This window comes from Sprattus sprattus (genome assembly GCF_963457725.1).
Source record: "Sprattus sprattus genome assembly, chromosome: 16".
Classification (NCBI taxonomy): domain Eukaryota; kingdom Metazoa; phylum Chordata; class Actinopteri; order Clupeiformes; family Clupeidae; genus Sprattus; species Sprattus sprattus.
The window spans coordinates 13,318,679-13,335,915 of record NC_137914.1 but is presented as its reverse complement, the minus strand read 5'-3'; the positions used below and the strand labels follow the sequence as shown (position 1 = coordinate 13,335,915).

Here is a 17,237-nt window from a genome sequence, read left to right as displayed (position 1 = left end):
ACTGTATTGGAAGATACTTTTCCTTGCCAAGCAGTCTATTGGCAGGGGATGTCTTCCCTATTCCTCAGGTACTAGAACAATGATGGACATGACACAACTTTATACATGTTTGATAAGGATGGGGAGGGGCATAGCCACCGGGACAGCTAGGATATAGTGCAACAGAAATCACTGATTTGTACAAGAAAAACTGAGACACAGCAAAATGTGTGGGCTCCTAAGTTTGACTTCAAACAGAGGAATGCAGGTAGTGGTACGTGTTTATCTTTATGGCTTGATACAAAGGTCTCAACTCAGGAGGACATCCAGTTGATCTTCAGCAGGTATTCTGTTCTACACCAACAAGAAGGCTTTAATGAACACATTCAATATTTCAATTACCTAGGAAATTCATTCACAACATTCTAAACATTGTTATCTACTCAGGTTAAAGCCAATGCGTCAAAAGATACCAGAGTTTAGAACTTTTATTGGGCCAAAGACCAACAATAGATGAAAACACTTGGTATATTGGGCATTTTTTGATTGAAATATAGATAGCAATGAAACAGCATGAATATCAAAAAGCTCAAGCTTTATTGTTTGTTATTCCTGCTGTCACAGAACTTTCTTTGAGTGAATTGGAATTGGACTGAAACACTGTGTTCCTGCCATTGCTATGCTTTGAACTAGTCTTGTTTTCACCACTGTTAATGGGTATTTCAAAACGTTAGGAACATTCCAGGATACTTTGACAGTAAGCGTTGGCCTTAAAGCAGCAATAACTAGTTCTGTTCCAAAACTAGCCAGTTAACTACCTAAACCACATGCAAAGACCTTGCAATCGCCGCCAAAAGCTGAGTTGGCACTGATAGAAGCTTGCCAACACACAAACGTATGTATTTTGGCAGTATAGCTAGCAATGTCATGCTGTTAAAGCTTTTCTTCCATTTTTGCAGGATATCATCCTATAACACAAACGTCTGTTAAAATCACTATTGATAATACCTGGCTGTTGCACAAGACCAGGTGTAATACACTTAGTCTATGCTGTATAATAAGCTTTAACGTGTAATGAGACGTTGAATGACTCATGAAACACATGTAACCTGCAGTATTGATTTTAAAGGCCATTTTATTTGAAGTGATTAAAGAACACATGATGAATAAATTCAGTTCATCACTGGGTGAAATGCATTTGAGGACAGGTAAATATTTCAGATGCTTTCTCTTGAAAGTTGCTTTCCATGCAATGAAGAGCTTTAGTGAATACACAGGAGTTCCTCTCGGTTGCAACTTGGTGGGTGGATGTTGCAGCAGCATCTGTCATGCAATGCTGCTACCCACCATGAAACATGTGGAAATAGAGGATGTTTTTCATGTTGGGAAATTATCAGACAAAATAATCTCCACAAACTCATGGTCTTGTGTCCCCACAGACAAAACAAGGCTGTCTTAACCACCTGATGAGAAGAGGAAGTCTAGACTGTTTTGAAAAGGTCAAAAACATTGCATGACAATTTCCCCATGTCTTACCAGCATAGCAATGAAGTTGAGCATTGAACCCTACCACAGAAGAACACTCCAGTTGTGTTGAAAGTGTGAAGCTGTGTGATACCATTTTGTTAGAATACTACCATGTTGTTTAAATTGGGATAAAAAGAGTGGTAAGGGCACTTCAGCTGTCTTGTCTCAGTTATGGTGATTGGTGAACATGCCTGAGCCCTCATGTAAGCCCCCTGCCCTCTGCTGTCTGTAAAATGCTCCCTCTGCTCAGGGGAAAACAGAGCAGAGGCTCTGCCGCTCAAAGGCTCTTTGTGACGGCCATTAGATGCACAGAATGTACTGTGAAATGTTGAAGCTGTCAGAGGATATTTAGGTCAGGGAGCCCTCATACCCCTCTTTTTTTTGTACAAGAGTATCTGAAGGGTAAAAACCTCAGCATGTAATGTTAAATGATCCATCCAGGCCATATTTGGTGAACACATCAGTAGCAGGTCTTTGCTATGACCTTGTTTTCAATGGGTTTTTTTCATACTCAGGTGCATAGGTTTTCTAATTGTAGGCACCCATGAAACACAATCTCTGGTGAATTTTAGGTATGGACATCTTTTTATGAATTACATTTTGCCATTGCATTTATCATTTTTGCCATCACTATTTTAACTTTTAAACCAGTTTTTCTCACTACACTGCCTAGATTCAGAGGCGCCATTGACGTTCCTTGTAAACACTTGAAATAAATCCAATATCAATTTAAAATGAACACTGGGTTTATTGGCATTTCTTTTATACATTCAGCAAATTAGTTCACAGATGATATGAGAGTAAAACTGTACTAAAATGCACATATAAAACCACAATACAAATGTCCAACAATCAAGTAAGGGTTAAAAACAAAAGTAAACACACCGGCAAAGACATAATTAGCAATAAATGGCTTATTACACTGAATTCCTGCAATTCTTTTTTTTCTCTTTCTCGTAGCGTGACTGCTCTCTCCCTTGTACGTTGCTTTGGACAAAAGCGTCTGCTTAATGACTTAATGTAAAAGGTACTTCCTCATATTCTTGCATTCTGCATAATGGAATCAGTGTAATCAATTCCTGTATACATGAACTCTAATACAGAATATCAGAAGTTGCCATGAAGTTGCGGTCACCAATAGGAGAACCGAAGAATGATATAGGAAACATTACCTTCTCTGTTGTAAAGGTTATTGTTAAGGTTAGTGCAGAGAATATAAGTCACAGTAAGACCTGTTTCTCTTAAGCCTTTGATACTATGGGACATGCTACCTGAGTGTGCAGAACTACATAGGCCATAGATGATAAACAAAAGTGCAATATACAACTGACAGAACCTACCCAGAATTATGTGTTATGTTTGAAACATATTGGTTGAAGACATGGATCATGTCCTAATTTTGAAATATAGGAAGATAGCTTAAATATACTGTGAGTTTTAACTTTAAACATCAATTGGTATCAGTACTCATTGATATTGGTGTAGATCATTAAAGATTTTTTTTTAAATGTGCAAGGGACTGTATGTATTAAAGCTATGCATTAATACACTCTAGTGCTCTAATGTTTGAAGAATAAGGACAGTTTGATTAAAGCAGTAGGCTTCTGTCTGCAAGTACATTACATAACACATCATTAATAGACTCAGAAATGGGTAAAGAAATCAAATTATTGGGAATAAATATTTGATGAACTTTGGCTGAGCCATAACGCCATGCATAAAATACCCCTCAGCCCCTTCACTGCTCTTTATCAACATGATAAAACATATCGCCTTCCCGTTCCCCATAGGGCTGTTATACAACCACTTTTTGCTCTTTAGTTTGAAAAGATAAAAAAGGACAGGATCGTATTGGTAATATTAGCATAAAGGGATTATCCAAAAACTTGGCAGCCTTCTCCTGTGAAACAACATCTGTTTTGCTCCCTTGATTTATATCCCAAACTCAGCTACAGCCAGAGTGAAAGAACCAGGGTAAGGTCAGTGCTGTCTCCTCTATGATTCCACTTGAAATATACAAGCAGAGTCCATTTCCTCTCCATGACTGAACAGTGGTGGGAAAACGTCTTAGACAGCCGCACTGGTATGTGGGCACCCTCTGTTTAGTACCCACTGACCTCTGTGGTGCCTATAGTGAAAGCTAAACTAGGCCAGTGTGTAAATGGTGTTGGCAGGTGAGGTGGCTTCCGAGCTGTCATGGTACTCCTTCTCTGACCTGTCTGACCGCCTGCTAATGCCTGTGTACTGGCCAATGAATGAGCCATCCTCGTTGAACTCGATTTCCCCTCCCTCACCATAGTCCACAAGGCTGTCATCGCTCTCTGTCCTCCTGATAATGCCGTCCACCGAGCCACGTCTCCGCTGGAGCTGTCTGATGTCGTCCTCCCTGGGGTTCAAGACATGCAGAGGATTACATAACATATAAGATTAGACGTTCTCCGAATTGTGTTCTTTAGATATAAGGTTAAACCTTAGGTGGTAGAACATACAACCTACAGCATGTTCCTACTATTTTGAAGTTGTGTTCTTTTTAAACATGAATTTCTAATTAAATCAATAAATGAAATCCTTTGTCTGATTTCGAATAGCATTATGCTGCTTTCCTGTTCACAATTCACTGTTTTTTGACCACTAGAGGTATGAGTTTGTCATTCATAGTCATGGGAGTTTTATTATAGTATGATAGTAGATACCTTCGGTTGTAGGGGAGAGTAGGAACACGAGTTATCCTGAAACAGGAACAAGTGAGGAGTGAAAAAAGCTTCCGTGATTACAAAGAAATGGAAACAAACATTGCGAAATGTTCATGAATAAACAGGATCACAAAGCAGCCTGCAAACTATGAAGTAACAACGCTCAGGAATGGATATTGTATAACTAGTAAAACAAACAAACAAACAAACAAACAAACAAACAAATATCAAACTCAGTGTTAAACCAGGGTGTTGTCAGTTAATCTTGAGCACAGCCACACGCCTTCACAGAAATGACACACAGTGCACACAGCTCTTCTCATACCTTTCCAGAGACCTTCAGTGGTCCGATGAGAAAAGAAAAGAAAATGCAAAACAAAGTTAAAGAATTCAGAAAGGCAGAAAATAGAAAGTTAACCAGGGTTTATGAACCTAAATAAAATGACGTGTGACATAGGTGATGATTTGCCCAAATAATCATCTCACCTTTGTTTAACAAACATCAAATAAAATAATTTCAGTTCCTTAAAGTGCCCTTTCATTGATGTGTTTGAAGACCTTACCTGAAGCAACCTGTTTTAGTCTAAACAAAGAGCTTTATCAATTACACTGCAGTAGAAACCATATGATAATCAGTTACAACAGAATAAGGGATATTGATTTGCAAAAAGTGCTTGATAAAAAGTAACATTTAGTCATACACCATATCCTAGGCAAACTAGGCAGTTTTTGACCATATCAGCACTTACAGGGCTTACCTACTTAGATACGTAGGAACTCACCGATAGTCAAATGTTCCCTCTTGATCCTTATCATCTAGTGGTTCCAAGGCAAAGTCTTTTTTGTCCCTCACTTGCAAAAGACAAAACAGAATCTACTTTTTCAATAAATACTGATAAGCATCTTATGAAAATAATGTCTTCAGTGCGTTCACTATATATATTGCATGCAGAAATGGGTGTATTTGTGACAGCGTAGTACAAGCTAAATATGTTATTGTGGAAAATAATGCATTATTATAATGTGTAGAAATGTGTATAAAATATGCTTTTATTTTAGTTATTTTATGTTATTTTAGTGTACCTGGGTACTTCCCCCCTCTGCTCCTCTTAATGAAGAACACAACAAGCATGATGATCACGAGGAGCGCAATGGCGCACATCAAACCGATGAACCAGCCCTGTGTGGCCAGGTCCACCTGATCCGTAGAGTAAGCTTTAGGACACAAACACACACACACACACACAGATAAATTAGAATCTGACCATTTGAACCCAGAACATCTGATCTTCTACTCAGGATGTCTCACCCTCCGTGAAGTGGGGCGACTCCTCTGTGTAGAACTCTCCTATGCCGACCTGAGTCTGTGCTGCCAAGGAGAATTTGTAGCGTGTGTAGCGGTCGAACCGCTGGACAGAGAGATCGGTTGTGTTGGGAGGAAGGTGCTCCTCACGGATTTTCTCCCCTCTGGTTGCATTCACTTTGGAGACAATTCAAAGTTCAGTTAAGACCAAGAACAAAAGAAGTCAAAAGACATGACATTGTTACAAGCATCTACAGGTAGAATGGCGGATACTGATAATTTTTTTTTAGACGACTTGGGAACAGAGGGACTTGCAAATGACAATCTCCATTTCCACATATCTCCTCTTACACAGCTGATATCTCATTATGTATCCTGTTAGGATGCCATTGGGTTCCGCTGGCCGTTCCCATTCTACATAGATGGTGTCCAAATGTCGGTGCTGAATCTTGAAAGAGCGTGGAGCAGATGGCACTACAGATGGGTGACAGAGCAGTTGAAATGAGATGAGTTGAAATCACTGTTTTTATTTACACTGTCAAAACTACTACACTACTTCATGAAATAATATAATTCCAATCACAACACATAACATACCCCCCTCTGGTGTTTGGAACTCTATAGTGCTACTGGCAGGCCCCTCATAGCGGCTGTTTGCAACCACTATGTACATCCTGTAGTTACTGTAAGGGGTTAACCCTGTTAGGTCACCGGAAAGCCGTGGGCCAGAGGCAGCGAAACCTTTGGACTTTGCCCGTCTGCTTACACTCAGCCACGGCAGCTGACTAGTCTCCCTCCAGTAGTAGACCTGCAGCAAAGACAGCAGCCAGTCATTATTATAGATTTGGGTGACCCAAATTTGAACAAGCACAAACAAATGAAGGAACAAAAGCATACACATAATGACACAACTTGGAAATTATAAAACAATATATCTACAGTATATAAAGTAAAATGTATGTGGCAAGCAGTACAACATAGTTAATGTCAGAAGACACAGTGAACTCCCAGTGTTCATTGCAAGCCTGACAGTTGTATTTGGAAGGACGTTTGGGTTTCAGCAGTTCGTTGTGTAGACGACCTCAACTGGTAGGCCAAATGATATGCTTCATCGAACAAAAACAAGCCAAACCAACTTCAGTAAACAGGCACACAAAAACGTCCAACCATCTGACCTGCCATATAGTGGTAACCATTACCTTGTACTCCTTCAGCTCACCCATGATACTGCTACGAGGAACAGGGTGCCAGTTTACAGTCACTGAGGTGCTCTCAACGTCAGACACACTCAGCTCTGCAGGAGCTTCAAGAGGCCCTGCAAAAAAACACAACACTCATCCAAGGGCTTATTCATGGGTTACGATATGCATACTTATACTTATACGTACTAAGTGCGCATACTTATTAGGATATTATAAACTTCTCCTGATGCTTTATTTGTATTTGGATACATGGTGTTACCACAGAACAGAAAAGTTGTACAGATGACTGACACCATAAACAAGTGTTAATAATGTGTACTATTTGAACATGATTTTGATGTATGTGTGTGTGTGTGTGTGTGGGCTGCAACTGTGTGTTTCCCTGCACTCACGGTCCTCTCCGGAGTAGCCAATAACCACTGGGGACTCTGGGCCATAGCCAAAGTTGTTGATAGCCTGCAATTTGATCTCATAGGCAGTGAAGGTGTCCGTGTCGTAGATGGTGTGCCACCACCACCTGGTGGTGACGTTCTTCCACTCCTCCCTTGACTCTCGACGCCGCCACCACACCACGTACTGCAAATAGGGCCCATTCCAGTCTCTTTCTGGCAAGGGCTTGACACCAGAGAAACACATTTGCTGGTTTTGAGGGCTATTTCTGACAACTATTTTACAATACTGACAATATTGTTTAAAAGTAAACATTAACTACTTTGTCTATTCATGCTACAGTTTATGCTGAAATTAAACTAGTGATGAAAATGAATCTCAGTTGTGTGATATATCTACCTCCCAAGTGATTTCCATGTTATTTCTCCACAATCCACTTCCCACTCCTCTGATGTTTTTTGGGAAGGCGTCTGGCACTGAAGAACATTATATCCCAATATTACCAAATGTGCAACAGCATGATATTACAATGTGTCAAATGTTCTTAGTGTTTCGATTGGACTTTGGTATAGATGTTACACCCTACCAGCTCCTCCAGTCTGGTAGTACTCTGTTGCACGGCTGGGTTCACTCTGGCCGAGTGCGTTAACAGCGATGACCCGGAACCGGTAGCTTAGGTAAGGGGAGAGTTGCAGCACGACAGAGTTCAGGTTCCCAGGGTAAGTAGTCAGGTTCTTCCAGGCCGAGGGGAACCACCACTCCTCTTTGGTCTGCACCATGTACTCTATAGGAAAGACACAGTGAGTTAGGGCTTTAGTCTTACCAATGATTGAGCCCTGAGCAACATAGGACTCTGGGTCAGAGATTCCCCACTCAGCCTTACCTCAAAACAGTGCTAACTTCAAAGTGGGGAAGAGTCTGTTGCATCTCCTATAACCTAGGGTTAATGTACATTTCATCTTGTTTGTCAGAAGCAATGTCTTAGCTTTGCCAGCCCTTCTGTCTGCCAGCTTGTGTTGGCACATGTGGGTTTGAGTTTGCCTTCCTAGATTTTTTATTTTTTTTTAAATACATGCTTTTCATTGAACTGTTTAGGTTTGTGATTTGGTCCTTGCCTCAGAACTCATTTTGTCGATATTTACCTTTGATAGGACTGTGGTTACTGTCACCAGGTGTCCAGGTGAGACGCACACTGCGCTCTGAGGGGTCTGATATCACGAGGTCTGTTGGGGACTCTGGGCGGTCTGTTAAAAGGAATCTGAGGTCAGTCTGTGTTTACATGACTGAGAATGTGTGTTGTGTGTATGTGAGTGTTTGTGTGTGTGTGTGTGTGTGCGCGTGCGCGTGCGCGTGCGCGTGCGCGTGCGCGTGCGTGTACTTACCCATAACTTTGAGTCGAGCAGAAACTACGACGCCATCCAATTCGGTTTTGACGACACAGCTGTAGATGCCGTCATCTGCTTTGTTGACATTGACGATAGTCAGCGCATCCTCCTCCTTCAGCATTCTAAACAAAAGAGGATGTGTGAAGAATAAAAAAACTTTCTGTAGTAAAGAACTGAGGATCACTGCCTGTGTGCTATTTCAATACACACCTCCTTCCTATGAAAAGGGTCTTGTTGTCCTTCTCCCAGTTGACAGAGGGAAGCATGGACAGGTCATGCTTGACTGCACATTCAAACTTGGCATCTCCCCCACGGAGGATGACAACATTGTGTGGCTTTCGGATGACTTGAGTGGGCTCTGAAATGAATCACCCTCTGTCATCATTCACTTCCTACTTCAGGTAGCTATTCTAGGCAGTTCTCTGTAAACCTTTTGGGTTGTTGAATAACTTTATTAAAAAGGAATCTAACAACAGCGAGTTTAGACAACCAAAGAACCACATCAGCAGTACATTTAATGAGGCATACGTGCTGGATGCAAATTGGAAAAGGAGTTCCAGTGGTCCCACTTTAGCACAATCACAATACCGACTGACCTTTAACCTCAAGCTGAATCTGATTCTCATCTCTGCCCATGAGGTTGCTGACGATGCACACATACGCGCCCTGGTCATCAACCCTCGTCTTGCGGATCTCCAGCGTCCCGTTTTTGTTGACTTTGTAGCGACCGCCCTCCAAGGTGCCCATCGCACCCTTTGACCTTTTAACAAATACAGGAATAGGTAGAACCACAGAGAGAGTGAGAGAAAGAGAAGAACACATAAGACCTCAAAAATAACAGTGTTGACATTAGATGGTATAGCAATGGCCAAAGCACGCTTACCAGTGCATTGCAGGTGCTGGAGCTCCAAAATAGGGGCAATCTAGTACCGTCTTTCTGCCTTCAATTACTTTCACCACCTGATCTCTTGGACCCAGGATACGTGCCCGCTGGTCTGGGGAGGGCAGAGAGGGATGAGTACGCTCTTGTAGTCAGTGGAAAAGGACAATCATATAATTGAACTCATATTTTGTGTGTGTGTGTGTGTGTGTGTGTGTGTGTGTGTGTGTGTGTGTGTGTGTGTGTGTGTGTGTGTGTGTGTGTGTGTGTGTGTGTGCGCGCATGTCTGGGTTGATACTCTCTGGAGTCCTGGAACTTTACAGTCCTGAAACATCTAAGTGAAGTCTGTAAGGTGCCATAACTGTGCCGAAGATGAAATCAATGTTACTCTGTATTGACATTCATTTCTCACTGATGGCTGTCAGCAGATGCTCAATATTAAGCCTGATGGCTGAGCCTCATGTTTTCATGTAGTAATATTTAATATATCTTCCAGCTTTCTGAAGTAATTCAAAACGACATACTCCCATCTGTATTTTGAGGTATTCAAACACAGGTCAAACAAAACCACATCTCCTCTACTCAACTGAACTGATTTACTAATGACATGGTTTTAACTGAGTTACTCATTTACCCCAGTTTAATTGATACCAATTCTGTGTATCCCTGTAGGAGGGAGGGCGGCAGGCAACAATGTACCTCTCCAGCCCTGTTGCTATGCCCACTCAGTGCCTTTGTCCACAGTTTGTGTTTGTATTCAGACCAGCCAGCCTTCCCACCTGCAAACCCCACCGCCTGTGTTCATGCTATTGCCTGACTGAGCCTGAGGTAATGTTGAAACTATTACCCAGGTTCCCATGGCGATGGACTGTCAATATTCTCCACAGTTCCCCCACCTGAAGATAATTTCCCTCACATCGCTTGGATCATTTTCACAGTCACTCCTGTCTTACCCATGACGCTGACAAAGGCGTTAGCCAGGAGATATCCATACGGGTTGGACGCGTTGCACTGATACACAGCTGTTGTCTCTTCTGTCACAGCTCGGAAGTTCAGAGTTTCTCCAGACACTTGCCTGCTTGAGATCGGCTCGGCTTCTAAAGCAGAATGTGCAGGAACAGTAGCCTAAGTCAGAAACCTGACAGACAGTTATCAAAGTGAAAATTTTAAGTGTGGGGACTACAATCAGTCAGCAACTGCTGCAAGTTTTTCCTTCAGGTACATGGGTGTAACATAGTGGTCTTAAATGGCTTACAAGTGATGTTAATATGTTAATTTTGTCTCATAAAAATGCAATGCAAAAATGTTCGTTCAAAGAATCAGTTTTGTGTTTTATGCCACAGGATTGTATTGTATGCTACATGGACTAAAAACAACGGTATGACTGTTACAGTGTGGCTGTAAGTGATACTTCACTGAGAGATGTGAATGTTGGTTTGATGCCTAGTTTCGTACCTTCAACTGGCACTCCATTGACCAGCCACTGAATACTGGGTCTTGGGATGCCATCAGCTTGACATACCAATTTCGCACTCATGTCTCGGGACAGAATGAGGAGCTTTGGCTTCTCCAGCCAAAATGGAGCCGCTGCAGAGTTTAAGGAAGAACACGTGAGAGAATAAAGGGAGGAGTTACCAGACTAGAGCATCCCTGCAGTCAACTTCAGTCAACTATCATTGGCGGTCAACTTTTAAGTGGGTCTTCTTGTATCTGACCTTTGACACTGACTGAGATGGTGCGCTCCACATATCCCATCTTGTTGGAGGCTGTGCAGGTGTAGTCTCCCCCATCATCCATGGACACAGACAGGATGCGAAGTCTCTTGTTGAAACTCTCCAGCCTCTTGCCATCCAGGGACATCTCATCCCAGTCTTTGGTCCACTTAATGACAGGTGCAGGACTGAAAGATGGATTCATTGAATACATCTCAATTCATTGTTTGATGAAATACATAGCGGGTCTGCCATTTTAATGAATGTTCAAAGTGTTGTATGGATTTTTTATTAATTTGCCCATGTAAGGAAGAAGGAGCTTTTCCCGTCTATTTTGACAAGTGATGAAAACCAGCCTTAGTTTGTGACTTACACTCCCGTCGCGAAGCATTCCAGAACCAACTCTTCCCCCAGGAGTGCGATTTTGGAAGTGGCCTTCTTTGGGGGGTACATAAAGGCAGGCGCTTTTTCAGACGGCCTACGCACTAAAGAAAATTCAGAGTATGGATGATTACAGGCCAAAAACAGAAGCCTGCTTAGGACATCAGACAATTCATCAAGCACTGCAGAACAAAATATTAAAGCAGCCAAGCGCTAGCCTTAGGTTGGTGGACGTCAGTGATTAAGCTCTGGTGTGTCACATAGTAGTGAAATATGGTTAAACCAAGACAAACAAACCGGGGTGGGAAAGAAATACTGTGGTTCAGACTCACCACTCAATCAGTATGGTTTAAGAAGGACCTTAGTGGGTCATTTTAGGAGTATATATTCTGGAACAAAACAATAACATATGCATAAATTAAGAGAGGGACAGGGGGATGTAAACTTGGTTTAATAATTAGTTTAATAATGAATAGAATTGTTAAAAATGAAATAGATATATTTGGTAAAATAAAGTGTTCTTTACTTTAGGATTGTTTAAGGGGTTTGACAACAGTTACCAAAATGAAATTTGTTCCAGTGCCAACACTGAAAAACTAAATCTAAGTTTGTGGACTTCATCACTAGATCATACAAACTACACTGACAATACCCTCCCTGAAATAAGAGTGAATGTGGCCGGGGTTTGTCTGCATGTTTAGCAACATTAGCAGCTAGAGCAGCATTAGTTAGTGAAGAAAGCAAACAAAACTATGAGTTTTCTTTAGGGCTTTAATAGAGCTCACCTGTTAGCACCTGGAGAATGACTGGGCTTTTCTGATGTATGGTGTAGGTGTAGGGAAAGCGTGCCGTGCAGCAGTAGTCTGTGGAAGCGTCCTCTGGCAAGATATAGGAGAAGTAGAGGTCCCCGTTCTCAGCCTTGGACACCCTGCGGCTTTGACGAATTGGCACCATTGCTGGAATGTGAGACACCAGAGAGGATGAAGAAGTCTGGGATGTGCCACAGCACCATATATGAATAATTTAATATTATCTAGAGATTTAATTATCTACCATTCACTCAGTACCATATATTATTACTATTAAAGCAGTTATCTTGCCTTGTATGTATGACTTCATAAAAAACGTCACGCAATGACACCATGAATTATTCAGTCGTGGTAAAACAAGTGAGGCGTAAGTGAACTGTGGTGCTCTGACATTAGCACCATAACGACTGTAAGAGGTCTTACAGCTGTTCACCCAGTAGGTGGCTGGCTCTGGCGGACCCGAAGGGGGATTGCATGACAGGACCAGCGGCTCACCCACAAACACTGTCATGGGCTCCAGGTGTTCTTTCGGCCATGATCGAGACTCTGCCCCAAAGATACAGAATGGGTTAAGAAAGCTGTGATTTACTGGTCAGGCAGAAGGAAGTGTCATCCAGTTATGATCTTGACTGTGTCCTAACAATATGATACCACTCACATCACCCATGGTCACAACTTATGACAGCAAAACTGACATATAAAAAATAGAATAGTCAAAATACACCAGGAAAGTAACAGAGCAGAATGCACCAGAGTGTACTGTGACTGATGGGTTTGGCAAAGCAAGGTACACTGAAAATCTTCATAAACAAAAGCAGTGCTGCTCACTGGAAACCCTTAGGTTGATCTTGTTGGAGATTGCTGAGCCAAACTCATTTGTGGCAGTACATTGATATTCCCCCTCATAGTCATTTGGACGGCCATAGAAGAAGATCTCCAACGTTCCTGAGCGCCTTCGCATGGACACCTGGGAGTCTCTGGCAACATTCAGGTACTTTCCATTACGGGTCCAGGTGAAACTAGCAGTAGGTAACAGACAGAAAAATAATGTTAATCCTCAACCCACTAAATTATTTGGGTTAAGATTCCACAATCTTAATTGTAATGTTAAAGTAACAGCAGTCAAGTTTTAACTGTGTCTTGAGATGGCCTTTGTCATTACAGTTTTGAGATAGGCAGGCCTATGTTCTTGGAATTTTGAGATAGGCCTATGGTATTGGAGTTTTTAGATAGGCCTGTGCTATTGGAGTGTTTGCATCTTCTTCAACCTTTTTCAAATTCAGGCTTTTCCTGCACATCACCAAATGTATTGCCACGCTCTATCAGCTAGCAAGGTAGCTAGCTTTTATCAGTGCTTAGGCTTGTTGTTGTTGGTAGGCCTATCTGCAAAGCAAGTCTTCTGGCTAGCTAGTTAGCTCACTAGACAAAAACTCTCCACTGCACCACTGTTTTCAGATTGAAATGCTAATGAAATGAATGAATAAATAAATGCCTCAAAGAGAGAAACAAACAGTCAAATGTAAATCTTACACAGGCTGAGGGTTTCCTGTTGCTTCACACTCAATGACAATGGGATCTTTGGGCTCCACAATATGATCCTTCACCGACTGTTTGATGATGGTAGGGGGCTGTATGACTGTGAAAAGAAATGCCACACTTATCATGTTTGAAAACCCAATAAGTCTAGAGAAGATTACAGTTTGGAGACCATGACTGGATTCTCTATATTCACAATGAACAAATGCACACTCTCTAACTCACACACTCACACACGCACACCCACACACACAGTTGCTAACATAGTAACATAACTTACCATCCTGTGGTATTTCCATGGCAAACAGACCTGGCCGTGTGAGCAGTAAAACAGCAAACCTGATGACCAAATTCACCTCCCAGTCCTGATTCCCCATCCCTTCTCAGATTGAACTCCAGCTATGCTGAACTGATGAACAACAGAATCAGCAGAGAAGCAAAGAAATGTGGGTTCTGTTTTCAGCCGTTGGTTTCATTTCAAATAACCAGTCGCCACTGTCTGTACTGCACTGTCCGGCACCCTTCCTTAAACATCATCTAAACAGAGGCCAAATCCTTTTTTAAACAACAAATAACTCAAGAGGTAAAAAAAAAAAAAAAAAAAACAATGCAGAAAAATGCTCCAGTGCTTTGTGAATAGTGACTTACAGCCCCCCACCCCTTGACTGTAATGTGGTGGCCTCTCAAACAGCTCCTTTGTCATGGGCACGCTGCATGGCATGCCCACACAATGAGTCTACCAGCCACAGGCTAGAAGCTCACCTCTGTCTCACGCCTGCACCATTCAGACACAGATGCAGCCAGCTGGTGCACTCTCTGCTGGGTCCCATGACTGAGGAGTTACTGTGGCCCATGCTGATCCTATTGTTATGAGTTAAGTCACTTTTGAATTAACCTGCTTAGTGGGATAGGGTTTTTATTTTAATTACTGTTTACTAAAATATTCTCCTTCACATTTCTCTCATTTTTGAATAATTAATATACTAATAACAATCTCAATACATCACATTTATATACTTAATGTAGCTGATACCAGTTATTTATATATTCCATATAGAATTTCAGAATTTCGGTTTCACCCCAGAACTATAATAATTTTATTTAAGGGACAGAACCCAGGAATAAAAAAACTGTTTTATTCCATACTGTGTTGAAGCTTACTGTAATAGAATCAATGCTATGCTAACATAATTCAAGGTAGCATTTAAGCCACAATTCCACCCTTGGAGTAGTTTACTTAATGTGAGAGTGAATTCATGGAGAATGCTTTCAAATATTGGGCAAAGAGCCATGTTAAAATAAAGAGGTGGAAATTAAATTGATTAGTAAGATTATCCTTATGTACATTTCTAAAGTATTTCAGAGCATATCATTTTTGATAAAAGTCTGTGAGATGATAAAGTAGCCTACCTGTATTCACTGATGCCTCCAGCATTGAGACATTGTCGACCTTAAGCTCAGAAGACTACATTCATATTCCAACTAGAGACAAAGAATATTAACTTGTTATTGTTGAGAAATACAAAAAACACAAATAATAAGTCCAATACACTAACATCATGTCAACTATATACAGTATGACACAATATTGGATGTAGAATGCAGGACTGGAACAAATGTTTTAGCAATACATTTACATTTATTCAAATCTAGTCTTGATCCACAATGTTGTCATATCACCACCACAGCAACTTAATGAAATGCATGAACGAAATGCAAATATTTGTACTTACTTACTGTACACTATGACGATTTACATTAAGTTATTTTACAGTACCTTGGCAAGAAGGCCCCATGATATGAACTACTGGATCATGTTAAATCTGCCATCAAGGTAATCCTGTAAACCTGTATTCCTGAATCTCAGTTTCTTTGAAATGTAATTTCTTCTCCAAAGACAAATAAACAAACAGAATTGTGGAGAGCAAATCTTTCAGAGGACCACGCAGTTGTAATGCAGTAGTTTTATTGGACACATGCACTTCCAGTCTGTGTCTGTCTCCTGCCAGCCTCCCACTCAGTCCATGAATTGTGAATAATATGCCCCCCCCCCCCCCCACACACACACACACAAACCACCCGTCTACCTCTTTCTGCCACTCTCAGTCTGTGAGTGTGTGAGTGGTTAATCCATCTTACGCTTTCCTCCTTCTCTCTCACTTAATAAATGTAAGCATACTAAATCTAAATGCCAATTTACTTTCCAGACAAAACTTTCTTCTTACTTTCTTTTCTCTTTATTTGAATTCTGTCCACTGTGTTCATTCACTAAAACTGCTGCAAGCAAAAGAGCCAACCCATACTTGGCAAAATATTCAGCATTCTTTTTGATTATGACATCAATGTGTGGGCCACATTGTTTGGATTTGAAAAAAAATAGCACTACAGGGATGAAAGCAGTGATTGTTTCTTTGAATTATCACAGAGGTCATAAAATCTTGTGACTAGACATTAAAAGCAACTGTTTATTTATATGGACAAGATGTACAGTAGATACAGAACTGGCTCAGATAAAGATCTGGTGAAATCCGTCATACGAGATCATATCGTAGAAATGACGTCAAAAGTTAAAGTTCTTTTCATTGGGAGGTGAAGTGTATGATGCCACTACCAGTATTTTCCTTCTCTTTTTTGGATGGCACACACACATACACACACACACACACACACACACACACACACACACACACACACACACACACACACACACACACACACACACACACACACACACACACACACACTCTCCCTGTTAGTGTTAGAAAGCAATGCTTTCTGGCAGGGGGTTTCCAGGGACACCACACTGCCTCTTGTTTTCAGACGGATCGTTTCCCAGGCCAGGAGAGGACTCAGGAGAGGCTGCTGTCGTGGGAGACAATGGCCATCACAGCGCTTGCCTTACACTTCTGACCTGAGTGGGTACTGCGGAATGCAAAGCTCATCGATTCGCGTTATGATTTTCTTGTTTTCTTGGGGCCTTCTGAGTACCCACACCATATCTACACATAAGGTTTCATTTAGGACAAATGGACAGCCACTACTTTAACATATGTTACACACTGCAACCACTGATCGAAAAGCAAATTCGCCACTGCCTATAGCATGGCGTCATGTCACCATTGTCAAGATAAAGATCTTGAGTCTATTTGCCAACTAAGAAGATGCTTCACAGAATAGACATATGTACAGATTCTTATACGGGCCCATTTTGCCTGCCTCTATTGTAATTGCCATCAGTGCAGACACTAGCTGTGGGTTAAATGGTACCATGCTCTAGATTGCACCACTCGGACCAAGAGTGAAGAATGAAAGCAGTCCCCCCCTCTCCAGATACACACACACAGAAACACGCATGCTCTCTCACACACACATACGCTCACACACACACTCACACACACACACACACACACACACACACACACACACACACACACACACAC

The 17,237-nt window shown here is 41.5% G+C and overlaps 1 protein-coding gene across 1 annotated transcript; it reads right to left on the bottom strand.

Moving 5' to 3' along the window:
* Nucleotides 1–3,617: 3,617 nt before the first annotated feature.
* nfascb (neurofascin homolog (chicken) b) lies at nucleotides 3,618–14,174 on the bottom strand (the record flags this gene model as incomplete). The annotated part of the gene is made up of 25 exons (XM_080853315.1): nucleotides 3,618–3,892; nucleotides 4,200–4,235; nucleotides 4,982–5,051; nucleotides 5,283–5,414; nucleotides 5,509–5,679; nucleotides 5,854–5,976; nucleotides 6,100–6,310; nucleotides 6,702–6,817; nucleotides 7,097–7,319; nucleotides 7,494–7,570; nucleotides 7,681–7,878; nucleotides 8,237–8,338; nucleotides 8,477–8,601; nucleotides 8,690–8,837; nucleotides 9,076–9,239; nucleotides 9,363–9,474; nucleotides 10,313–10,456; nucleotides 10,815–10,946; nucleotides 11,075–11,259; nucleotides 11,445–11,556; nucleotides 12,238–12,408; nucleotides 12,685–12,807; nucleotides 13,090–13,280; nucleotides 13,792–13,897; nucleotides 14,078–14,174. 25 exons carry the CDS (start codon nucleotides 14,172–14,174, stop codon nucleotides 3,652–3,654), a joined length of 3,510 nt encoding a protein of 1,169 aa, XP_080709441.1. The 3' UTR covers nucleotides 3,618–3,651.
* Between the last annotated feature and the right edge of the window lie 3,063 nt (nucleotides 14,175–17,237).